The sequence below is a fragment of the Geotrypetes seraphini genome, chromosome 7, assembly GCF_902459505.1.
Source record: "Geotrypetes seraphini chromosome 7, aGeoSer1.1, whole genome shotgun sequence".
NCBI classification, from domain to species: Eukaryota; Metazoa; Chordata; class Amphibia; order Gymnophiona; family Dermophiidae; genus Geotrypetes; species Geotrypetes seraphini.
This window is the reverse complement of record NC_047090.1, coordinates 67,377,319-67,403,804: the sequence shown is the minus strand read 5'-3', so window position 1 is coordinate 67,403,804 and position 26,486 is coordinate 67,377,319. Positions and strand designations below refer to the sequence as shown.

The following is a 26,486-nucleotide window of genomic DNA, read 5'->3' as shown; positions in this document are numbered from 1 at the left end:
AATATCATGAATGCATCTGAGGTTTGTGTCAGTTGGTCACCAGAAGAGCATCCTTGCACCATGTGTTCTGCCACACTAAACGGAGAGGTGGGGACCTCTGTTTCAACCTCTCACCTTCTTATTAAAGCTGCTAATAGATTGTTGGGACAGTTAGAGGACGATTGCACTGATGCCCTCAAATTGAAAAGAAAGCACTCTAACTCTCTTCTTTTCGGTCCTCTATGCCTTTTACGCCTGACTTTGTGAACTTACTCTGGCAAGCTTATGTTGGCGGTGCCAACACGTCTTGTGGGTCAGCTAAAGAGCAACTGTCCTAAGCAGTCTTTCTGTGGTCCAACATTTACTCTACCGAGGTGATTCTAATAGTTGGTCAGATGGAGTCATTGAGGAAGATGACCTAGATGCTTTTCTTCTTTTCCAGAGTGAAGCCTCTGTCAAGGAGGATGCGGTGATATGTGAAGCAGATCAGGGTCTAAGTGTTGCTGCTGGACAAGGATGAGGACCTCGCTGTTTGCAGACTGTTCAAGTCTGCTGCTCTGATAGGCCTTCTCATTGAGTCTCTGAAGGAGCTCAAGATTGATCCTCCTCAGCCTGCTCAGCCAGTGTTTGCTGCTCAGCGGGATTTCTGTGGCATCTAGATATGAAAGTTCTAATCTTTGAGCACTGGGAGAACCCTTAGGGCTTCCTTAAAGTGGCTAAAGTAATGTCCAAGTTATATCATATGGACCAGAAGTTCCAGCAGATGTTAGCTATGCCTAAAGTGGACACACTGGTGGTTCAGGTGACAAAGCACATGTCCTTCCCCAGCAAGGGAGGCATAGTACTCAAGGATCAACAAGATTGCAGGCTGGACATGTTGCTCAAGAGGCAGTTTGAGGCCTTGGCTTTGGTAGTTAAGGCTACTGTGGCAGCCTCCTTTGTTGCTCGGGCATGCCATTCTGATGCCCTGTATGACCTGCTTAGGGTAGCAGGCAAGGTCTCAGCTTATTCTTTTTTTTATTCTTTTATAGATATACATAAACCAGTATGTGTGTGTGTATATATCTATCTATCTATATAAAAGAGGAAAAAGAGAGACTTTACACATCAATTAAACAGAAATTAAAACACAACCAAATAATGTTCAATATAAAACTACCAGTTTCTTTATGAAGCCCACAATATGGGAGAAGCAATTCACAATCTATCATGGGATCTGATATTTAACAAGGAAACGCATACAAAAAATCATTAGTTTAGTGTTACATCTTCTACATTACTAAAGGACTTACTATGGAGGCACTGGAAGGCACTGTAGACCCACTGTGGAGGCACTGGAAGGAATTACTTCTTTCCCCTCTAGGAAAAACCGTAACTGAGAGGGGTCAAAGAAAATGTATGAATGTTGATCCAAAAGGATCAAACATTTACAAGGATATCTAAGCTGAAATTTAACCCCCAAAGAGAGTACGGATTGTCTCAATTGTAGGAATCCTTTCCTTCTGGTCTGAGTTAACTTTGAGACATCTGGGAACATGGAGATCTTAGAGTCCATAAAGGTCACTTCTTTAAGCCTAAAAAACAGCCTAAGAAGTGTCTCTTTGTCTTGTTGAAAGACAAAAGTTACCAGAAGTGTGGAGTGTGAAATGACTTTGTCCTCTGAAGTTTCCAATATTCTTGTTAAGTTCACTGGACTAGATGAATCGGGTGAAATCTCAGGTTGAGAAGCCTTGTTAGATACTGGAAGGTAATATATACTATATAAGGGTGGAGACATTGCTAGAACTTTAGGAACGTTAATTATTCTCAAATTCAACATTTTAGTATAATTTTCCATATTTTCAGCTTTCCTTACTAGCAATAGTCTATCTTGCATCAAGGTAGTTTGAGTCTTTTATAACCCTTGAACCTGTTGGTCCAAGCGGTCCACTTTTTTCCCCTGAGACTTTATTCCTTCCTGAAGAGAATCAATTCTTTTTTCCTGTGCATTAACCAGTAGTAGAATTCCAAGGGAGTCTAAAGCCATCCAGATAGACTCCAAAGTGAACTCTGCTGGCCTTACCAACAGGGGAACCGCTGGAATCTGTCCTCCAACTGCTGGAGCCAACTCTAACTTCTCCATAGCTGAGAGTCCTGGGACGCCGGTAAGCCCTCCAGCTCAGCAAGGGAAGCAACTTCCTGTCCCTTCTGAGCCACTGTAGTTTCCCTCTCTCGTGGCTTCTGGGAGGCACTGGTCCTGCAGGGCTGAGCAAAACCTCGCTCCCAAACGCCGAGACTTCCTTCTAACTTGGCAAAGCCGGTTCGCCCCGAGGGGAAGACGTAAAGAAGCTGTCGATCGTCTTCTGCCTTCGCGAGGTGAGCTCCAGTTGCTGGGCTGTGGTAGCTGCTCTACCCCTTCTTTTAGGCATTAAGATAAGGTGATCCCTATACACAGGAATGAGAATAATTTTTCGGCAGGAGAGCGATTAGCAAGCGTCCTCACTGCACCGTGGCCATCTTGCTTCTCCATCGGAGCTTATTCTGGGTCTGTCCTCCAAATTTTGTGGATCAGAGATTGGGCTGGGGATTTCATGTCCAAAGCCATTTTCAGCAGGCTTCCTTTCAAGGGCAATATGCTGTTCAGCCAGCGGTTGGATGACCACATGGCTAGCATTCAGGACCTCCGTCCAAATTCACTTATGGACAGCAGGCCTCAGGCTTCTAAATGACAATCCCATGGGTCCTTTTGAGGCTTACGCCGTTCACGCCTGTTCTCTTTGGGATCCTCTTCCCAGAGGTCCTTTCAGAGTCCACGGCAGAGATTCACTGGAACTAGAAAATCCCAGGGCTCCCATCCAGGTGGGTAGCCCAAGAAGTCATAATGACACCAGAGTCCAGATGCACTAAAACTAGCGATCGTCGCTAAACCTATTTTGATAGCTTTAGCGATGATCGCATTTGCTGACCTGATGTGCAAAACGGCTCACCGTGCGTTTTTTTCCCCTTGATCACCCATTTTCTGATCCAGTCATGCAAATTAGCTAAAACCCCTTGCAAATTAGCCTAGCGATTGATGCATTAGCATCTTGAGATACAGAGGGAGTAGCCTAAAGGGGACATTTTGGACAGGCGGGCATTTCTCCTGCTCCCAACTTCCTTGAAATGTATGGGGGAGGGGTGCTCGGAGGACTTCTGGTGACAGGAGGGAATGGGCATCCCTTCTGCCTTTTTGGGAAGGGAGGGTAGGGGATGTTTAGGGGAGTGCCTGGCATAGGCAGGTGATCAGCATGGTAGGAGGGAGTTGGCATACCGTCTGCTGGGTTTTTTTCTCATGCAGGGGTCGGCATGGCAGGAGGGAATGGGCATCCCTCCTGATTTTCACTAATGTGGGGGGGAGATTCCCGGTGCCACATTCATCGGGGGTCATTGGGGAGGGCCGTCATTAGCATGAGGGGGATTTTTTTATTTTTTTAAATGGTGCCGATATAGTTCATGTGTAACATGCAAAGCATCTGTGCCCATTAAAATCTGCCCATTAAAAAAAGAAAAAGATTTCCTGCCATGAACAGCTGGTGGCAGGAGGCTGCTTTCGGGGCTTCCCCTGCTGGCCCTGCACATGTGTGAGAGTTCTTTCACAGTAATCAATCAAACAGGAAAGATGGGGATTACGAAAAAACCTCTGCATGAATCATTTGCATGCATACTTTTTTTAGTGCATCAATAGCTCTTTTTGAATCGACCAGAAATCAGAATGGAGCAGACCCACGCGGTCTTATTGATCCTCTTTAGTACATCTAGCCCGATATATCCAGCCCCTCTGTGCAAAATCAGAGGCAGGCTGCAGGACTTCCTGGAAGCATGGGAAACTATCACGACCAATCCGTGGGTTCTGGAAGTCATCAGGGACAACTACAAGTTGGAGTTTGCCCGTCCCCTCTTGTTGGTTCATGGACTCCCCAGCGGGCTGGCTGGAAAGGGCTTTCCAGGTCCAGGCATCCCTACACAGATTGCGCAGCATTCAGGCAATAGAATGGGTTCCTGATGCAGACTCGGGCTCCGGCAGGTACTCCATACACTTTGTCGTATCCAAGAAAGACTCCAAAGATTAGAGGCCGATCCTGGAACTCAAGTATGTCAATGCAGCTCTTAAAGTGCCTTGTTTTTATATGGAGACATTTAAGTCGGTCATTGCCTTGGTGCAATGAAGGGAAATTCTTGGTGGTGTTGGATCTGATGGCATATCTCCACATTCCCATCTTTGTGTAGCACAGGCGCTTTCTTCGTTTTCATGTCCTGGATCAGCATGTTCAGTTAATGGCTCGCCCATTCGGTCTGGCCACAGCTCCCTGGTTCTTCATCAAGGTGATGGTTATAGTGGCGGCATATCTCTGCAAACTGGGTTGGCTAATCCACCCTGACTTGGATGACTGGCTAATCAGAGCCCCTTCATGGCAACCCTTCAGAGTCGGGCTGGATCATCAACTTGAAAAAGAGCCAATTGCAGCCAGTTCAGTCACTGGAATACTTGGGTGTTTGCTTTGATACAGAGAAAAGTTGGGTGTTTCTTCCAGAGGCATGCAAACAGAAGCTTTGGGGCCAAATTTTATCTCTCCTGTGGCAGCAGAAGTTGTCGGCCTGGGACTATCTTCAGGTACTGGGTTCAATGGCGGTCGCAATAGAAGTGGTGCCTTGGATAAGAGTGCATATGCGTCCGCTGCAGCATTCTGTTCTGTCTTGCTGGTCTCCACAGAGGCACATTCTTCTGCTCTGGACAACAGTAGCCAGTTGCAGCATTGCCTGGTGGGCACATCCACAGTCATTGACTGTGGGGATACCTCTTCAGATCAACTCTTAGACCACGCTGATAACAGATATCAGACTTTTGGGCTGGGGAGCACATTGCGAGGACCACCCAGTTTAGGAGCAGTGGTCTCCCTCTCATTGTGGTTGGTCCATCAACAGGCTGGAGCTCTGAGCCATCCGACTAGCACTGAAACAGTTTCAGCCCTGGCTGATGAACAAGGCAGCCAGAGTATTTTCAGACAATGCCATAGCGGTAGCTTACATCAACAGGCAAGGAGGCACCAGGAGTGTCGGACTCCAAAAGGAGGTGATGGTTCTTTTCCATTGGTCAGAGGCTCATCTTTTGGCTATTTTGACAACCCATGTCACCGGAGTGCAAAACATGCAGACGGACTTCCTCATCAGACACAATCTGGACCCGGGAGAGTGGTCTCTCCCGCCCCAAGCGTTTCAGGACATTTTAGACCGTTAGGGCGCGCCAATTCTCGACCTCATGGTGATTGTGAGGAACAATAAAGCAGTCCGATTATTCATGCAGGTTTTAAGAGAGTTTTGGACAAATTCCTGTAAGAAAAGTCCATAGTCTCTTAATAAGACATGGGGTGAAGTCTCTGCTTGCCCTGGATCGGTAGCATGGAATATTGCTACTCTTTGGGTTTTGAGCAGGTACTAGTGACCTGAATTGGTCACCGTGAAAACAGGATACTGGGGTTGACTGATCATAGGTCTGACCCAGTAAGGCTATTCTTATGTTCTTATGTGGCCAGACATCCGGGACGTCTGGTGGTTCTGGACTAGTGCTGCCCGATTCATGATTCGAATCAATTCACCGATTCACTTCAGGTGAATCGATTTAAAAACAAAAAAAATCAGCCTCCCGATTCAGTGACTGACCCTTGCCCCCCTAAAGCAGGAGTGGCAGCGCTGCCTCTTGCTGACTGGCCGCTGCCGCTCCTGCTTTAGAGGGCGAGGGGGGAGAGTCAGTTGTAAAATGCTGTGGTGTCTGGCTTCCCCCCTGGCCTTCTGCTCTTCCATTTACCTAATTCCAGCAGCGGAGCAGCCTGCAGAGAGAATTGCCAGTGCTAGCAAACTTTGCAGGCTGTCATCGGCCTCTGGAGCTGTTGTTTCCTCTGCTGCGATCCTGCCTCTGACGTTAGAGAAGGGGTGGGACCACGGCAGAGGGAAGACAGTTCTGGAGGCCGTTGGCAGCCTGCAAAGATCACTAGCACCGGTGATTCTTTCCGCAGGCTGCTCCACTGCTGGAATTAGATAAATGGAAGAGCGGGAGGTCAGGGAGAGCACGCAGGCCTTCGGGGGAGGGGAGCACGCAGGCCTTTGAGGGAGGGGAGCACGCAGGCCTTCAGAGGGGACAGGTAAGCCTTCAGTGGGGGATAGGCCTTCAGGGGAGGGGGGCCTGGTGTAGAAGTACACATAGGGAGAGAGGGAAGGGGGATTCAAAGAAGTGCATATGCTGGATTGGGGGGGGGAAGAAATAATGGATCTAAAAACAGAGGAGAGGGAGAGAGATGGTGGACAATGGGATTTAGGGAGGGAAGGAACAGAAAGGGAGAGAAGTTGGACACAAGGGATGGTGTGGAAGGGGGGCTAGAAATACTGGATAGGAGGGTAGTTGGGAAAAGAAAGGGGAGAAATGGTGGACCCTGGGGTGATGGGGAAGGAAGGAGAGATGCTGGATAAAAGGGTAGTTGAGAAAAGGTGGATCTGGGGATGGAGACGAAAAAAAGGAAAGATGCCAGACCTTCGGGGGAGGGAAGGGAAACGGAAGGGTAGGACAGAGATGGAAGATGGATAGTTAGCACCATGATAGAAGAAAATGGCAAATGGGTAGGAGACCCTGGCAAGCGAGTTACCAGAGCTTGGGACCAAAACGATTTGAATAATGACCAGACAACAAAAGGTAGAAAAAATAATTTTATTTTCTATTTTGTGATTACAGTATGTCAGATTTGATATGTGTATCCTGCCAGCGGTGGTGTTAGACCACGAACATGAGCTAGGATTTAACATAGAGAGGAAAAGTCTTTTTTGTTTGTTTATTTTGTTTACATCACAGCACCAGTGTGGGTAGGAGGGGTGAAGAGGCTATAAAATAAACCCACCAGGGTGTTTAAAAAAACACCCAATTGGGCAGGAAAATTGAATCGAAAAATTGATTCAATAGGTTGAATTGAATCAAAAAAATTTTCCTGAATCGGGCAGCACTATTCCGGACTAGTCCCGGTACATGGATCTGGTATGCTGTTAGAATGGTCCTTCCATGAAGCTTCGGCCATTCAAGAGACATCTCTCTCAAAGTCCGATTGTATTGCAAGATCTGGAGCACTTTGGTCTTGCGCATGGCTCTTGAGCATTTGACCTTAAGCTGAAAGGGCTACTCAGATTTGGTGATATGTACATTTCTGTGGGCCAAGAAGCCTGTCATGTTTGCGGCATAAGCCATGGCATGGGATATCTTCCAATGGTCACAAGGAGAAGCTGGACCCTAACATGGCCTTGGTGTCATCAGGGATGTCCTTTTTTCAAGAAGGCTTGGACATGGGCTAGCAGTCTCTCTCTGAAAATTCAAGTGGCTGGAGTTTCCTGATTCAGGGCCAAGAGTGCCAGATTTTCCCTTTCTTCAAATCCAGATGTTATCAGATTCTTAAGGATGCCCTGAGGCTTAGACCTCTGGATCGCCACCTATGTTCTTCCTGGAACCTTAACACCATGCTGGAGGGGCTCTGAAACCTCCGTTTGAGCCCTTATAGGAGGCCACCCTCATGGACCTGACTATCAAGGCGGTCTTTCTAGTAGTCATTATTTCTGCTAGGCATATCTTGGAATTACAAGCCTTGTCTTGTAGGGATTCTTACCTGCGTATCATGGAGGTGAGGGTTTCCTTGAGGACCGTCCCTTCCTTTTTGCCAGTGGTGGTCTCTGCATTCCATATCAACCAGGAAGTTAGGCTTCTGGCTTTCCAGCCCTCTGGTTCTAGAAAGAAGGACAAAGTCTTGAAGGTGCTGGATGTTCAGAAGGCTATTTTGTGATACCTGGAAGTTCAGAATGTTTTTTTTGTCTCTTGGACCTTCTTTTCATCTTGATGAATCCAGCTAAGAAGGGGAGGCTGGCTTCCAAGGCTACCATTTCAAGATGGATTAGGTCAGCTATTTTGTCCTCCCTTCGCTCTTCAAGCACACTTCAAGCGGAATCCAGAACAATCCTGCGGGATGAGATTGTCATGTGGAAACTTGGTCATTGCCAAATGTTATAGGATGAACATGGTGGCGCAGGAGGATTCCTTTTGGAGCCTCAGTCTTGAGGGCAGGCTTATCTCTCCCACCCGGGGTTTCAGGGATTGCTTAGATATGTCCCTTAGTTCAGCATACCAACCCTATTGCACTGGAAAAAGGGATTAGGCTCTTAACTTGATAATATCTTACAGTAGATAGGGATGGTATGCTGACCCCCCCCCCCCCCATCATTGTCGATATGTCTGCCTGAAGACTGCATCTCTGATTTTTCTGCCAGCTGTTGAAAGTTTGAAGAAATTGTATATTGAATGTATATAGCTCCTTATGGGTTTTCTCCTGGGTTCCACAGTTTATTATAGCTTATTGTTAATAAAGATTGTTGGGTTTGTACTCTACTTTGTTCTATTCTGTGAGCAGTTCAAAGTCTTGGTGGGGGATCTCCCTGTTCTTTTCCTGTTCTCTCCTGTAGGGCTGTTTCCGGCAGCAGAAAGCAGGGAGAGGGAGGTGCTGAAAGAAGTGATCAGTATCCTGCAATGGACTCGCGGGAGCTGATGGAAGACCCTTGGTTCAATATGAAGGTAAGAACCTAATCTTTCTTTATTAATTACTAACCTGAAGACAGAGCAGAAACTAGTAATGGAGCATCTGCAGTGACTGCCTTCTTGTCTTGAACATTTTTTTTCTTGGATAAATATTTTTGCCTCTTAAAAGAAAGAAAAGCATTTTGTTGTTAAAAGGGGAATATATTTTTAGACAAAGACAATATTAGGCTGCTGTTTGCCAGACCTTTGGCTGATTTACTCCTTCAGTTTTTCTCTTAGATCAGTACTCTAAGCATATGCAATCTTGTATTATATAATATGTCTCGGACAGTACATGAATGCTCTTCTGAAATATTTCTTTCAGGCATATTCCACTGTGGGAACTCCAGATTATATTGCTCCTGAGGTATTCATGCAGACTGGTTACAACAAATTGTGTGATTGGTGGTCTTTGGGTGTGATCATGTATGAAATGCTCATAGGTATGAAAAACCTTTTTTTCTTTATCCAAGAAATATCAATGCAAACTTGCATGTTAGCACATAAATTGCAGACATGTGGAAAATAAGGGCAGTTTTCATCCTCCTTGTTTACCTGTTAACCAAGGTCCTTTAGTTCTATGCTATGTGGATTCTTTGTCATGTATTTTGCAGGTGCAAAGTATGCTGAGTAATGAACACATGTGGTTTCAAAATGGTGATAATTCTCTTTCCCAGATAGAGGAGGGAAAATATTTAGGGTTTTGTTTTTGGTTGTTTTTTTTTACTCACAGGTAAAAATACATTTATCAGAAGATGAGCAAAATAGCCTGATGTGGAGATTTAGAACCGCAGTTTAGGAAAAGCTGTCCCAAGCCAGGGTGGTGGTCTTTTTGGTGACAAGGTAGAGGAGGTTGCTGGTCTCATTAAGAAGTATATGGATATGATCAAGTCACTCTTCTGGTCTATTCCTGATGTGGCCTCAAGTTTTAGAAAATTTTCTAATGGAGGTGGAGGGTAACAGATCTTACTATTCTCAAAGGTGTAGATTCCCTCTACATTTTTGTTAATCAGAGGAACAAGAGTTCCTGCTCCCGCCCATGGCTGCAGAGAGCTCATAAGTTTCAGATAGCTCCCCAGTCAAAGCAAGGGACCAAGGAGCAACATGGGGTTTGAACACACAACCTCAGGCTGCTGAGACTAGCTCTAACCCCTGTGCCACACTCTCAACCAGAGAATCCGAGATCTCCCTATTTCTAGGAGATCCTCCAATAGGGATACTAATCAACGTCTGGCATATTAATATCTCTTATTAGTAGTACTTCCCCTTTTACAGCTATATTTTGAATGTCTTCTATTAAATCTCTATTCATTTCTTCCATCTGTGAAGGAGGCCTGAATATCACACCAATATAAATATATTTTCCATTCCCTCTTTTCAGTTTGACCCATGGTGTCTCTTCCTTACCATGTAGATGTTGCAACTGTGTGGCTTTAATATGATCTTTAACATATAAAGCCTTTTCTTCCTATCCTATCTTTCCTGAACTAAAATACACATACTGTGAAAGGCTTATGTCCTTTCCAGAAAATGTTTGAAAAATTCTTCTGTTGAATGTTTTTCACTCCTTGAACTCCTCTTTGTTTAGGCCTGGTAGAGAAAGGAGGGAGAGAGGTAGTTTCCTGTTTTTTTTTTACACTTCAGAAGGTGTCTAGAGTTGTGACAGTTGAAACACCACCTTTTTCAGTGAAAATATTTGCTTTGCACTTCTGTATATTTTAATCCAGTTGTTTTTTTAATAAGGAAGAGTTAAAAATTTATAAGGGTTTATACTCAAAAGACAATTTGCAAAGGCACGAGGCCAGTACATAACCTTCAATGGATAAGAAATCCATGTAAAATTAAGCATATTTTCAGCTGTGGAAAATAAGTTTGTGTGTCATTAATAATAATAATAATAATAATCAAGGCTGTAAAGTTCTATGCAGTTTACAGTAGTTAAAAAAACAAACAATAAAAGAAGTTGAATAGAACTAAAAGTTAATAGAAGTTGACTAGAACTAAAAGTTAAAAGCCAGTAATTAGAGACACTAAAATGATCAAAATAGTGCATAATAAAATTTTTATGAATTAGCTGCCTAAATTTTACATTGATTTCTTATATTTAGTTAAACCTGCTTATTATCCATCACCATTTACACATGTAAGTTATATATTCAGCTGCTGAATTTTGCAACTGTATGTGTAACTTTTGCCCACCCTTGGCCTACTCCAAATCCTGCTGCAGTTTATATTTTCAGAAGAAAATGGTCAAAGGTATACATCTGGCCCATATTTAAAAACAAAAAAGGTACTTTTGAGTACCTATTAGAAATTTTTCTGAGCATATAGAAATTGCCAAACATGGTTTTATTGGAACATCATGGACTATAGATCTCTTTCATTTGTACAGGATATCCTCCTTTTTGCTCAGAAACACCACAAGAAACATATAGGAAAGTCATGAACTGGAAAGAAACGCTGGTTTTTCCACCAGAGGTGCCAATCTCGGAGAAAGCCAAAGACTTAATTCAAAGGTAATGTCAGCAGGTTTGTTTTCCATTTATTTCATTATTATTCAAACATTTGCTATTACACTTATGTATTTTGACACCCTTCCCCCATCCCCAGAAGATAATGCTTATTTTGACAATTTACTAATTTGTTGCAGGGATTTTCTGTAGAGAGGGATTAGTCAACTGTGAAAGAGAGAGCTTAGGGTATATCAAAACAGTAAATATATGTAAATGGAATGAATTAAGGGAGAGAGAATTGTGTATATTAAATTTTTTCTTATTGTAGAACAAAGGAAATTTTACAGTAAAAAAAATAAGTTATCTGTATACTTTCTCTGATGCTGCTATAATAATTTAAAAATCAGTACATTTCTGGTTTAATTTGAAAGAAAATACTTGTAAGATATTAGGTTCAGGTTAATTGTAGCATCCCTTTTGGTACAGATCACATAGCTCAGTAAAAGAATGATATATTATCACATTTTTAACCCACTTATGTCTAAGTGAGGGATATATCTAGAACATTAACAATCATAAAAGCACAAACTAATATTACAAGAACAAATCGCTTCTCATAAAACATTCTAGTTGATGAGAAATTTAAAGATATATCAATAACATTTTCACCAAAACCTAGGATGTAATTTGTGCAACGTATAATTAAACCCTGAAATTTGTTGCTGGAGAATGTAGTGAAATCGGTTAGCTTAGCAGGGTTTAAAAAAGGTTTTGATACTTTTCTAAAAAAGAAGTCCATAGGCCATTATTGAGATGGCTTGGGGAAATCCACTACTTATTACTAGGATAAGCAGCATAAGATCAGTTTTACTACTTGGGATCCAGTTAGGTACTTGAGACCTGGGTTGGCCACTGTTGGAAATAGGATTCTGGGCTTGATGGACCTTCAGTCTGTCCCAGTAAAGCAATTCCTATGCTGTAATCATATTCTGTAAAGCAAGGTTTAAAGTGGTTAGAAAGTCCAGTTTTGAGATAGGGGACAGAATCAAAATCATCCCTGCAAGTAATCTCTTCTCATCCATCCCCATAAACTTTAGAAGTAGTTATTTCATTTAATTATGTTAGAGGCTCTGGTAGAGACCTATTTACAAATAAGCAATGACACTATATTAATTGGGAAGAATGCATACTTTGTAAATGGGTCTCTGCCAGAGCTTCTAATGTAAAAATAAAATATAAATCCTCTAGCTGATGAGGATCTTCAAGCTCTGTCAGCTGAAGACTTCCTCCAAAGGTGGCCAAAACTCCCTTTTACCAAGATTGGCAGGCAGCAGCAACAATATCCCTAAATCACAGATGCTGGCACCTCAGTGGCTCTAGGATGCTGACAGCGACTGCCACATTTGGTAGAAGGGAGTTCTGGCCAACTTTTTGGAGCTATTGCATGGGTCAGGGCCAGTGTTGGACATGTTGGTACCAGAGGAAGAAAATAAAGGAGGGCCCCCTAATCCTCTTTCCTCTAAGCTCCTCACCTGCTACTACTATCACACTGACAGACCCTAATGAAATACAGAACAAGGGATCACAAATTAGAAACAAGAATAAGTAGACAAAAATTGAACTGGGAACCCCAAAAGCTAAACTCAGCAAGTACTTCAACGCTGGAGAAATAAAACAGAAATGCATTTCCTTTTCTGTTGAACACAATATGAATTTTTTACAATCCTTTTGCAATTTGACAACTTTGAATAACTTTTATGTCATCAACAAATTTAATTACCTTTAGATCATTTATAAATATGTTAAAAAACAGTGGTCCCACCATTTAACCCTACTCTTGTTTTCTATCTTTTAACAAGTTCTTAATCCACAATAGGACATTACCTCCTATCTCATGACTTTCTAATTTCCTCAGGAGCCTTTCATGAGGTACTTTGTGAAATCGAGACATACAGTATCAACCAGCTCACCTTTACCTGCATGTTTATTCACCCCTTCAAAGAAATGTAATAGATCAGTGAGGCAAGATTCTTTTGACTAAATCTATGTTGGTTTTGACTCATTAATCCATGCTTATGTACTGTATATTAGAGCTGCCCGATTCAGGAAAAAAATTTTGATTCGATTCAGCCTATTGAATCGATTTTTCGATTCGATTTTCCTGCCCAATTGGGTGTTTTGTTTTTTTAAAACACCCTGGTGGGTTTATTTTATAGTCTCTTCACCCCTTTTATAGCCTCTTCACCCCCTTTGCCCTCTCCTAACCACACTGGCGCCATGGTGTAAACAAAATAAAGAAACAAAAAAGACTTTTCCTCCTTGTTAAATCCTAGCTCTCATTTGCGGTCTAACACCAGCTCTGGCAGGATACATATTTCAAATCTGACATATTGTAATCACAAAACAGAAAATACAATTAGTTTTTCTATCTTTTGTTGTCTGGTCATTATTCAAATCTTGTTGGTCCCAGGCTCTGGTGTCTTCTGATAACTTGCTTGCCAGGGTCTCCTTCTTTCTTCTTTCTCCATGCTAACCATCCATTTGCCATCTCTGTCCTCCCCTTCCGTTTCCCTTCTCTCCCCCGGAGGTCTGGCATCTTTCCTTTTTTTTGTCTCCCTCCACAGATCCACCTTTTCTTAACTACCCTTTCATCCAGCATCTCTCCCTCCTTCCCCATCACCCCAGGGTCCCTTTCTGTTCCTTTCATCCCTAAATCCCATTGTCCACCATCTCTCTCTCTCTCCTGTTTTTAGACCCATTATTTCTTCCCCCCAAAATCCGGCATATGCACATCTCTTTGAACCCCCCTCCTCCCTCCCTCCATATACTTCTACACCAGGGCCCCCTCCCCTGAAGGCCTACACCCCACCCCTGAAGGCCTGCATCCCACCCCTGAAGGCCAGCCTGACCCTTCTGAAGGCCTGTACCCCCACTAGAAGGTTGCACCCCCCGAAGGACTATACCCCACCCACGAAGGACTACACCCCCCACGAAGGACTACACCCTCTCCCCCTGGAAGGCCTGCACCCCCCACAAAGGACTACATCCCCCCTCCCACGAAGGACTATACTCCCGTCCCCTGGAAAGCCTGCGTGTTCAACTTAACTAAATTCAGCAGCCTGCCCTGCAGAAGAAGATCGCCGCTGGCTCTACTGATCTTTGTAAGCTGCCATACAATGTCCCAGTCGTCTTCTCTCTGCCGCGGGCGGGACCGCGGCAGAGAAGACGACTCAGACGTTGTATTGCAGCTTACAAAGATTGGTAGAGCCAGCGGCGATCTTCTTCTGTAGGGCAGGCTGCTGTATTTAGATAAGTTGCTGTGGGGAAGCCGGCACTAGCGGGGAAGCCACTTCCCAACTGACCCTCCTCACTCGCCCTCTAAAGCAGGAGCGGCAGGCCAGCAAGAGGCAGCACTGCCGCTCCTGCTTTAGGGGCGAATGGGGATGGTCATTCAACGAATCGGGAGGCCGATTTTTTTGCGTGGTAAATCGATTCGAATCGATTCACCCAAAGTGAATCAGTGAATCGATTCGAATCGTGAATCAGGCAGCACTACTGTATATGCTCTGTAATTTTATTCTTTATAACAGTCTCTATCATTTTGCCCAAAACTGATGACAGGCTCACCAGTCTATAATCTCTGGAACCCTTTTTAAAAATTGGCATTACATTGGCCATCCTACAATCTTCTATTTCCATGCTGGATTTTAAAGGCAAATTCAAAATTACTATCAATAGTTCTAAGTTCATTTTTCAATTCTTTCTGAACTCTGAAATGTATACCATCTGGTCCAGGTGATTTTCTACTCTTCACTTTGTCAGATCACCCCATTAAATCTTTCAGGTTCAGGTTTACAGAGATTTTTTTATTTTCTCTGACTCATCTGTGCCAGAAATGGTTTTCAGTGCTGGTATTGACCCACATCTTCCTCAGTGAAGGCTGAAGCAAATATTTTGTTTAATCTCTTCAATATTGCTTTGTGGAGGCCTTTTATCCTTCATTTATCTAGTGGTCTAGCTAATTGTTTTACTGGCTTCTTACTTATACCTAAAAAAATTAAAATAAAAAAAGGATTTTACTGTATTTGTCTCCAACACAATCTTTTTTTCAAGGTCTTTCATTGCCTACCTTACCAGTGTTTTGGATTTGACTTGCCATTCCTTATGCTGTTTCTTATTTTCAGTCAGATCCTTCTGTTTTTTGAAAAATTTTCTTTTAGCTGTATAGCTTCCTTTACCTCACTTGTTAACCTTGCCTGCTGTCGTTTGGCATGCCTTCCTCCTTTTTTTAAATACATGCAGTATGTCTGGGCTTCCATGATAGTATTTTTGAATAACATCCACGCCTGAGTAAAATATGGGTTGTTAGAATGATGGTAATATGATTGAATTTTGGCTAAATCAGAGATCCTTACTTCTGCTTATTTTACAAAAGTAAATTGACTGGTGGAAATGAGAATAGCTTGTCTTAGAGCAGTGGTTCCCATACTATAAATCAGGACCCAAAATGGGGTCTCAGTGGATGGGGATTAAACAAACAGATCTGCTCTCCCTCTGGACCTAAGCCCAGAAGTGGCCCTGAGATTTGATAAATGTTTTTACAGGCCTTATCCCTTCCTTCTGCATGTGCATTTTCTTGGATTGGGAGCCCATGTGGAAGAAGCAGACGAGGGGAATATACATTTTCTGTTTTTGTTCAGATTATATGGGATGTCATGAATTTTTACATATTATATGGACTCCTCCAGAACTGCCCAAAGGCTTAAACTAGCCTTCCCCTCTCCACGCGGCATCCACTATTCAGGCAAACTGGGAAAATCCCTTCTCTTCAAAATCACAGGTCTTTGGAACGACCTCACCATCCCGCTGCGGAACCTGAGCTCCCTTCAGTTATTCCGCTAAAAACTGAAAACCTGGCTTTTCAGCAAATTGTAGCTCTATCCTTCCCCCCTTTCTCTCCCCCCTTCTACACATAAGTTCATGTAATCCTTTTTCTTCTTCTCTACCCACTATTTTAAGTTCTTGTAAACCGTGTCGAGCTCCATTCTCATGGAGATGATGCGGTATATAAACTTAAGGTTTAGATTAGATTAGATTAGATATTGAATAAAAGTTGGTCACTGTCTTAGAGTGTAAAATAGTTTAAAAATATTGTTCAAACTTTCCTCCATTAAGTGTTTCAACCACTCTTTCAATTCATGGTACAGTAGACTCTCAGTTAACCGGCGCCCATGGGGATTGGTAGATGCCAGATATATGTAGCTTCTGGTTGCTTGAGAGTTACTATTAAAAATAGGCCTAACTAATACTAGACCCCCATACTATGCCATGCCGTAAACTGTTCCAGGCAAACTACCGGTCATGTGGTAGGCAATACGTGGTCATACTCGGGTGTGACATTCCAATCTTACACTTAAATTTCTGACAGAAATTGAATTTATTTTCATTTTTATTTAAAATATTACAGTAGACTATTTTTTCTGGTTGCTTGAGTTCCAGTTAAGTCTACTGTACTACACTTAATCAAGACATAGACTTTTTAAATTAGGAACCAAAAATTTCTGCCCTAAAAATCTCAGCAACATATTCTATAAGTCTGATAAGTTCTTTACTCATGAACTTTTTTCCAGGTGGTTAGCTATTTTTCAGTCACGTCTTTTGATCAATTAATGATGCTTTGCTCAAAAGATATTTAATTCTTTTTATACCAAATACATAAAAACAAATATTGCTCCAATATAGTAGGCCTCAGATTCTCAACAGGCCTTAAGGACGAGGTTTATTTTCCCATTCATGTTGATGAAAAAGATCTTCATTGAATAAGGCTTGTGAAGGTCTAATTACAGGGATTTCCACAACTTTCCAATAATTCTGTATTTGTTTAAGCTTGCTGGTATAGCCTTTCATGTTCACAGTGGCTTTCATTTTAGGCATCATTAAACTTGGGTAGAATCCATATTGTATAAATGTCCACTTTAATAATCAATTGCAGAGTAGTGTATTGATTGTCATTTTACATTTTTCTTTTTATAACCTTAATTCATAATATGTTTATCATTTACAAATACATAGAGGGGCATAAAAAAAAACAAAAAAAAAAAGTCTAAGTCCCCTTTTGGCTTAAGGCCTTAAATGTTGAAAGTAGAAGCGGGGAAAATGCCATCATCATAAAAACCATCCAAAATGAGTTGGTTTTTTTTTATAATGGCCTGCCTCTGCGTTCAGCTGTTTAAATGCCCAGACCACCACTATGTCTACACTAACAACATATCATCAACCTAAAAAAATCCTAAGTCCCAAACGCCCAACACAAGAGCTTTTAGGCGAAGGAGGAGCCAGTCCTTCACCTAAAAGCTGGATTCTGTAACAAGTGTCTGTCAAAAACAACACCGGTTATAGAATTCACCCCCCCTCCCCCGACAACATCGGGCCAGGAGAGAGCCCAAGCCCTCCTGGCCCCGCCGATCCGATCGCTGCAAGAGGGAGCCCAAGCCCTCTTGCCCTGAGAGCCGTGACTCTCACCAATGAAGATCAGGGCAAGAGGGAGCCTAAGCCCTCTTGCCCCCTGAGCAGCGACCCTCCCACAGGAGGGGCTTAAGGCTACTGGGCCGATTCCGGGGCACCTGGGCCAATCAGGCCCTAAGGCCAGCCATTTGTGGGATGGCTGGCTTGCCAGATGGACGGCTTGGAACCTGTCCATCCGGACATCTTTTACAGGTATGGGGAGGGGGATTGGGGGCAGGGGGGGTCTCATGGGTCAGCGGGTGGGGCTGATTGGGGTTCTGGGGGGTGATCGTGGGAGGGGGGTGCATCGAGGGCAGGAGGGCCTGAGATCCCTTCTGCCTGTATCTTAGTGAGGGTGGGGGTAGGGGGTTCGCCTGGACAGGAGGGGTTGGGCTCCCTCCTGCCCAGATCTTCGTCGGGGAGGGTCGTGGCTCGTGGGGCAAGAGGACTTGGGCTCTCTCTTGGCCCGATCGGATCGGCGGGGCCAGGAATGCTTGGGCTCTCCTGCCTGGATCGAGTCACGGGGGAGGGCTGATCGTTGCAGGAGAGATGGCTCATCTCTCCTGCTGCGATGATGATCGCCCACCCCCCCTCCAAACCGCGGCACTTCGGGGTGAGGATCGCCGGCAGAGGAGATGTCCTGCCGCGATGCTCACCCTGTAGTGCCGTGGTTCAGAGGGGGGTGGGCGATCACCATCGTGGCAGGAGAGATGAGCTATCTCTCCTACAGCGATAGTTGCAGTAGGCGGTAGGCAGGTTGCTGGGGCTGCTGAGCTGCAGCGATCAGCTCAGCGGCCCCTTTTTCAACACTTATAGCTTTTTTGACTTGGTCTAAGTCAAAACGTATAAGTGCCAACTAGACAACCTGCCTAAACTTTTGGTTATACCTGCTGTACGCCTATGTCTAGGTCGGCCCACCTCCCGCCCTTTCCCCTCTTCTAAAAACACCTCTTTTCGCTCTATGCATTTAGAGGCAGGGGAAAGGCCTAAGCTGGAATTAGATACGTCTAAAACCAGCTTTGATTATGGGTTCTTGGATGATCAGGCTTTTTGATCGTCCAAGTACCCATTTAGGCCACTTTTAGACGTTTTGTGTTGTTTTTTTTTTCTATTATGAGCCCCATAGCTTTTGCCATTAAACATTCTAATCTGTATAATGACCATCCTATGCTTTAATATTTTTATGGTTTTATAGATTTTGTATTGATTCAGAAAGCAGAATTGGTTCAAGTGGCGTGGAGGAGATTAAGAGTCATCTGTTTTTTGAGGGCGTAGACTGGGGACATATCAGGTATGTATAGCATTGTAGAGTTACAGTATTAGGAATAATAGGTTCATTTGTTCAAGGATATGCAGTTATGTACACATTTTGCTGCAGCATATTTAACTTTATCTGCCCTATAGATCTTATAATGTGCTTTTACATATTCTGCCTTGAAAATATAAACTGACTTTCAAGTTGTAAAAGGGAAAGGGGACAGGCAATTGGACTTGATACACCACCTTTCTGTGATTCCAATCAAAGCGGTTTACATATTAAATACAGGTACTTATTTTGTACCTGAGGCAATGGAAGATTACGTGACTTGTCCAGAGTCACAAGGAGTTATGGTGGGAATATGTATTATATAACACAGACAATACCTTAAAACAAGTTGTGAAAGAACAAAAAGATGATATGGCCCCTTCCTCTTATATAGGTATCCTGTTCACAAATATATTCAAAGAAATGACTGTAGTCTCCATGGGGGTAGTGCTGTACTTCCCATAAAATAGTTATAACATGGATGATGTTTAATTGATCATAATCTAATCTAATCTGATCTAAACCTTAAGTTTATATACTTCATCATCTCCATGAGAATGGAGCTCGACACGGTTTACAAGAACTTAAAATAGTGGGTAGAGAAGAAGAAAAAGGATTACATGAACTTATGTGTAGAAGGGGGAAAGGATAGAGCTACAATTTGCTGAAAAGCCAGGTTTTCAGTTTTTTGCGGAATAACTGAAGGGAGCTCAGGTTCCGCAGCGGGGTGGTGAGGTCGTTCCAAAGACCTGTGATTTTGAAGAGAAGGAATTTTCCCAGTTTGCCTGAATAGTGGATGCCGCGTGGAGAGGGGAAGGCTAGTTTAAGCCTTTGGGCAGTTCTGGAGGAGTCGGGACTGGAGGAGTTGAAAGACAGTGGGATAAGAGGAGGCAGGATTCCATGAATGATCTTGAAAGCCAGGCAGGAACATTTGAAATGGATTCTGGAGATTATTGGGAGCCAATGAAGTTTGGTCAGACTTGCGTTTTGAGAAGATCAGTTTGGCTGCAGTATTCTGGATTAGCTGGAGTCTTAGAATACTTTTTTTTGATAGATTTAAGTAGATGGCGTTGCAGTAATCTAGTTTGGAGAGGATGATGGATTGAACAAGGATGGCAAAGTGTTGTTGGCTGAAGTAGGATCTAGCTTTCCTCAGCATGTGAAGGCTGAAAAAGCATGATTTTGCCAAGGAGTTGAGGTGGTCATTGAGGGAGAGAGAGGAATCGATAGTGATACCAAGGACCTTGCATGAGAACTCGAGCTGTAGTGTATCGCCTGTGGGTAGTGTGAAAAGTGTGGGCAGGTGTTCGATTTTGGGCCGAGCCAGAGTAGTTTTGTTTAAGATTTGTTTAGTTTGATCTGTACCGAGAGGGACCAGGCACGGAGTCTCATTATGCAAGCTGTAATGTTTTCGTGGAGGTTGGTGAGGTTCTGGTCAGTCTCAAGGAGGACAAGGATGTCATCTGCATAAGTGTAGATTGTTTCCAGGGGGGATAGTTGAAAGAGTTTCAGGGAGGACATGTAGATGTTAAAGAGAATAGGGGAAAGGGGTGATCCTTGAGGGACACCGCAAGATGGAGTCCAAGGAGTGGACATGGTGCCATTTGTGTTGACGGTGTAGGAACGGGAGCGTAAGAAGTTTGAGAACCACATTAGGACGGTGGAGTCGATTCCAATCTCTGAAAGTTGGTAAAGTAGTATGTCGTGATGGATGACATCAAAAGCAGCGGAAAGATCGAATTGTAGTAGGACAGCGAATTTGTTTCGTGAGTGTAGTTGTTGTACCTTTGAAATTAGGGAAACTAGGAGGGATTCAGTGCTAAAGCAGGTAGGGGTGAAGAATGGAGAATCTCTTGAGATAGGAGGAGAGCTGGGTAGCAACTATAAGACTTGCTATACTGGGTCGGTCCATTAAGCCCAGTACCCTATTTCCAAAAGTGTCCAATCCAGGATCCCAGAAATTAGCTATAACCTATGCTATTCATTCTCATGGATAAGCAGGCTTTTTCCAAGTCTGTCTTAATGGTTTATAGATCTTTCCTCCAGGAATTTTACCTCCAGGAATGTTTTAAACCCAGCTGCACTGTTTCTACTTGGTTTTTATATTTAACCTTACATAGTAACATACTAAATGATGGTAAATAAAGACTGAATGATCCATCCAGTCTGCCCAACAGTTGCACTCATAATTAATTCATGAATAAATTCTGTCTTTGGCATTTCTGAGACATAAGACTATAGAAGTCTGCCTGGTATTGTCTTCAAGTTCCAATTACTGGAGTTGCCATCAAAACCCTCTTCCTCCCATCCTTAACCAAACTGCAATATACCAGACCTAGACATAGTAACATAACATAGTAACATAATAGATGACGGCAGGTAAAGACCCGAATGGTCTATCCAGTCTGCCGTTCCTGATTCAATTTAAATTTTTTCTTCTTAGCTATTTCTGGGCAAGAATCCAAAGCTCTACCCGGTACTGTGCTTGGGTTCCAACTGCCAAAATCTCTGTTAAAACCTACTCCATCCCATCTAAACCCTCCCAGCCATTGAAGCCCTCCTCAGCCCATCCTCCCCCAAACGGACATATACAGACACAGACCATGCAAGTCTGCCCAGCACTGGCCTTAGTTCAATATTTAATAAGTTAAATTGGCTAAAAAGCAATTTTATTCTAAATTGATTAGGGATAGTACTAAACAGTTATATGCATTGGCCATAGGTTTGACAGGGTCATGTACAAACTTGTTTTCTGAAGCAAATGCCCTAATAATTTAGCAAAATTTTAGTAATAAAGTGAGTTTATTACATAATACTATTATGACACAAAACATTAGCCATAATTTAGATGGGATCAGTGGATCAACTGTGCAGGTCTGCCCAGTACTGGCCTTAGTTTTTCAAAGTCAGAATTCCCATCTAAGCACCACTCAGCACATCAAACACACATATAGCCATTTAAGTTTTTGTTGTTTTATACCATTTATTTTCTAATTAGAGATCCTCTGTGTTCATTCCACAGCTTTTTGAATTCTGTCACCATTTTTGTCTCCACCATTTCCCTTGTGGAAGGACATTCCAGGCATCAACCAGGCATCTCTGTGTAAAAGAAAGAAGGGATATTAACTCCCTAGTGTTTGATTTATTATATATTTAAAATCATTTCCTAACATAACTCCTAAGTCTACCTCATAAGAATAGCCTTACTGGGTCAGATCAATGGTCCATCCCATCTTCACAGAGGCCAATCTGAGTCACAAGTTCCTGGCAAAAAACCAAATAGTAGTAGCAGTCTGATCCAGGGCAAGCAGTGGCTTCTCCAATGTCTGTCTCAACAGCAGACTATGGACTTTTCCTCCAGGAACTTGTCCAACCTTTTTTTTTTTAAACCATCTACATTAACAGCTCTTACCACTTCCTCTGGCAATGCATTCCAGAGCTTAACTATTCTCTGAGTGAAAAAAATATTTCCTCCTATTGGTTTTTAAAGTATTACTCTAACTTTGAGTGTCCCCTAGTCTTTGTAAATCTTGATGCAGTAAAAAAATTCATCTACTTGTACCTGTTCTACACCACTCAGGATTTTTGTAGACTACAGAATCTGATGTATGTTATGCATGTCAGTAAAGGAATGGCACATTTTTTTGTTCCACAAAATGGAAATTCAATCATATCTCCCCTCAGTCGTCTCTTTTCCAAGCTGTAGAGCCCTAATTTCTTTAGTCTTTATTTATTTATCTAATTTTTTTTCTATCCGGCTTTCCCCAAAGAGCTCAGAAATGGTTACAGGTTGAACATACATAAAAGACAGTTAACAGGCTATGATTTTTGCCATAATTACAGTAAGTTTATGATACAAGTTTTTTTTATCCTAACTTGTTATATACTTGGGGGGTTTATTACCAATATACTTAATATACAGTTTTTAGGTTTCAGTTTGTCATAGTTATCCTTACAGTACAAGTATTTCATACAAGTTATTATTCTAACTTTGCTATTCTCAATCAGTTAACAGTTGAAGCTACTTATATTCCAGGGAATCAAAACCAACTGGCAGACAAACTCAGTTCTTCAACCTAACAAATGTTTCCTAAATCCTCAAACTGCTCTGAGCAATTTTCAGAAATGTCACTCAAAAAGTATTTGCCAGCAGTGAGGATGCAAAATTGCCCTTCTATTATTCACTGTATCTTGTATCTCAACTAGCTCAGGCTGTGTTATCCATAGGCTAGATTTGGATCTTCCTACATGTATCCACTCGTAATAGCTTATTCACATACAAATACCTCAAAAAACAACTTCGACCATCTTCTTTGAGACCTCAGCGGTGTTACTACGTGTGATATAGTTCAAATACATGCAGACTATACACACCCAAAATTGTCATCGGTCTCAGATTTAATGTGCTCAAAAGTGCTGTTTTTGTATAAATAAATAGATGCTTTTTACTTTTTAAAAAAATATTTCAAAGATTTTTTTTTTAGAATTCCCAACATAAAATACTTATCTTAGTTGGTGTGCGAAAACGTGGCTAAGGGGTACATTTTCCAACATAGATCTATGTTTCGCCAAAAGGCTGTTTCAAGGAACTCCCCCTAGAAATAATAAAACTTGCCAATAAGTATTGATTTAATCTTAACTTACATACAATATTCTTATTCAGTTGAGCGTATCCCACTACCTAATACATCTATACCCTTTACCTTTTTTTGCTGGTGCAATGTGTCCTGCGTTATCAAGCTTAGAGCAGGAAAATGACCATGGTGTTTTTCTTTTTATATCCCGTTTAAACAGACGTATTTACATCAGATTCTACATACTTAATCAACGGAAGAAGGCAATCCTCATTCGGAAAGAATCATATCTGGAGAAGGGGACAAATCCCAGGCCCAATTTCAAACATGAGATTGAACATCTGATAGAGTGGTATTTGACAAGTTGGTTATAGATGATGTTGATTCGTCCTTGTTCTGACATTCGATCCTCCTTAATCCTGGGGCTTTTGGAAATGCTTCCCGCATCCTTTTGATTGCTCTGTCGGCTTTGATATTGATGTAGTACTTCCCCCATTGTTTGATTGGATACGCGAGTCTTCACTCCCATCATCACTACTTAGATCCATTGTACCTGAAGATTCATCGAATGCCGCCTTCTTTGTTATGGGTTTGTTACTGTTCTTCATTTTATTATTTCTACTCACCTTATTCGCCCAGTTATAAACTTTATCCTTTTGATAATCGCGTTCATCTCTTTTAAACTTCTTCACTTTCGTGATTTTCAGACCTTCTTTAAATTGATTTAAGGTATCATACAGATCTTTTTGTTTCTGTACATTCTCTTCAGTATTCTGTTGTTCCTGTTGGAGATTCTCCTCTATATTCTTAATTTGTTGTTTTAGATCATTTTCTACTTTCGTAGTTGTTTCCACTAGCAGAATCATTAGATCTCGACTACATTTGTTAAGGACCGCAGTCCATTTTTCCATAAAGGACTTATCCATTGTAAAGGTTTTTGGCTCCTTTAGATTCTAAGCCCTCTTGGTATCATTGATCTACGTAAGTACTGAAGCCAATGCACTTTCGTGTAGTTCTGCACGGATCAGCCTTTTCCACATCATTTCCAGATTGGTCCAGTTGTTAGAAGATACAGCATCTCCAGTATCATCCAGCAGCCTCGGTCTCAACAAGATCTGCTGGAAGTATTCTTCAGAATATCTTTCAAACTGATCTTTATAATTTGCCATGTTTTTTGTTTATACAGCAGTATACAGGCATAAATGTTTTCATCAAATTATTTTGAGGTTGACCACATATCAGCTTATTTACATATAAATACCTAAAGAAACAACTTCAACCATCTTTTTTGACCAAGACCTCTACCCCCATAGAACCTTGAAGTGTGACTGGAGGGGGTGGGGGATGGAGGGGAAGGGAAGCTCATATACCAGCCATCTCCCTGATACCCCAAGGGTTAGGGAAGAAGTGAATAGTGGTGATATTCAGCTGATTTTGGTTGTTAGATGTTTAGTTTAAACTACTAAATAGCAGGCCTAAACTAAATAGTGTATGCTATCACAGTCCCTGTACTATCCATACATTTACTACCACTGCCTATATGGATATTGGTGTTGAATATATGGATTAACTCACACAGGCACTAGCCTTTAACTTAAGCAGGTCACTCTGCTGGCTAAAAATCTTCCCCTAACTGGGCAGTTCATACTGCAAAATTAGCTTAAAGAGGGGGTCACAAAAGCATTGGCTTGTGGTATCACAACCCCTTGTGCCAGCCCAGTTGTTGATTGAATGAGGTTGTTTTTATTCTACCTTTTTCCTATAGCGAGATGTATAATATGACTTGTTTGTCTACTTGATGATTTTGATTATTTACTTGATTATATTTGTCTACAGAGAACGACCAGCAGCAATTCCAATAGAAATAAAAAGCATTGATGACACTTCAAATTTTGATGAATTTCCAGAATCTGATATTTTACAGCCAGGTAATCTGGAATTTTGTTTGATTTTACTAATAGATTTTATTTTTTGACAAATCAGACTTCAACAGGAATAAAAATAAACTATAAACCATTATTAAAAACAGTGTTTTAAACTACATAATCAAATGAAAATAGGCATGTAATTCATAAAATCTAAAGCTTGGAATCAAAGTAGGCATGTAATCCGAAGGTTGGAATATGATTTCATAAAAGTATGCAAATTACAAACTTAAATGTGAGTGCTTAATTTCCAGTCGAGAAACAGGCATAAACAGGTATCTGTGGCACAGTATTTACATGGTTCAAATCCTATTTGTCAGATGGACAACAATCCGTTCTGTTCAGAGTTAGCACATCATTACCTTGGGCACTGAGCTCTGGTGTGCCACAGGGGTCCATAGTGCCTCCCATCATATTTAATATCTATCTTAAGCCTTTGACTGAGCTGCCTCGGTCAATGGACAGAAAATTCTATATCTATGCTGATGTGTAACTACTACCCATATCCGTAAAACCAGATCTACCCACAGTTTTGAGTAAACTGTCTTAACCACAACTCAGAAATGCTCAAACAACAAACTGCCTAAACCCAAGCAAAACAGAGATAAGATGAGAATAGCCTTACAGGGTCAGACCAATGGTCCATCTAGCGCAGTAGCCCATCCTCACAGTGGCCAATTCAGGTCACCAATACCTGGCAAAAACACAGAGTAGCAACATTCCAAGCTACTGATCCAGGGCAAGCAGTGGCTTCGCCCATGTCTATCTCAATAACAGACTATGGACTTTTCCTCCAGGAAATTGTCCAAACCTTTCTTAAAACCAGCTACGCTATCCACTCTTACCACAACCTCTGGCAAAGCGTTCCAGAGCTTATCTATTCTCTAAATGAAAAATTATTTCCTCCTTTTGGTTTTAAAAGTATTTCCCTGTAACTTCATTGAGTGTTCCCTAGTCTTTTGTAATTTTTAACAGAGTGAAAAACTGATCCACTTGTACTTGTTCTACTCCACTCATAATTTTATAGACTTCAATCATGTCTCCCCTCAGCTGTCTCTTTTTCAAGCTGAAGATCCCTAAATTTTTAGTCTTTCCTCATACGAGAGGAGTTCCATCCCCTTTATCATCTTG

At 42.1% G+C, this 26,486-nt stretch overlaps 1 protein-coding gene and 1 long non-coding RNA gene across 4 annotated transcripts in view; one reads left to right on the top strand and one right to left on the bottom strand.

Annotated features, from left to right (window-relative positions):
- Positions 1-26,486, top strand: part of STK38L (serine/threonine kinase 38 like) — a 129,612-nt gene that overhangs the window by 95,020 nt on the left and 8,106 nt on the right. For all 3 annotated transcript variants that reach the window (XM_033951983.1, XM_033951981.1, XM_033951982.1), the window contains exons 10-13: positions 8,919-9,036; positions 10,986-11,109; positions 18,746-18,841; positions 25,267-25,358. In XM_033951983.1, coding sequence (XP_033807874.1) covers positions 8,919-9,036; positions 10,986-11,109; positions 18,746-18,841; positions 25,267-25,358 — 430 coding nt within the window. The remainder of the gene's footprint in view (positions 1-8,918; positions 9,037-10,985; positions 11,110-18,745; positions 18,842-25,266; positions 25,359-26,486) is intronic.
- LOC117363746 overlaps positions 22,339-26,486 on the bottom strand; it is a 28,913-nt gene continuing 24,765 nt past the window's right edge. Inside the window, exon 3 of the long non-coding RNA XR_004540120.1 lies at positions 22,339-23,451. This is a non-coding gene — a long non-coding RNA (uncharacterized LOC117363746). The remainder of the gene's footprint in view (positions 23,452-26,486) is intronic.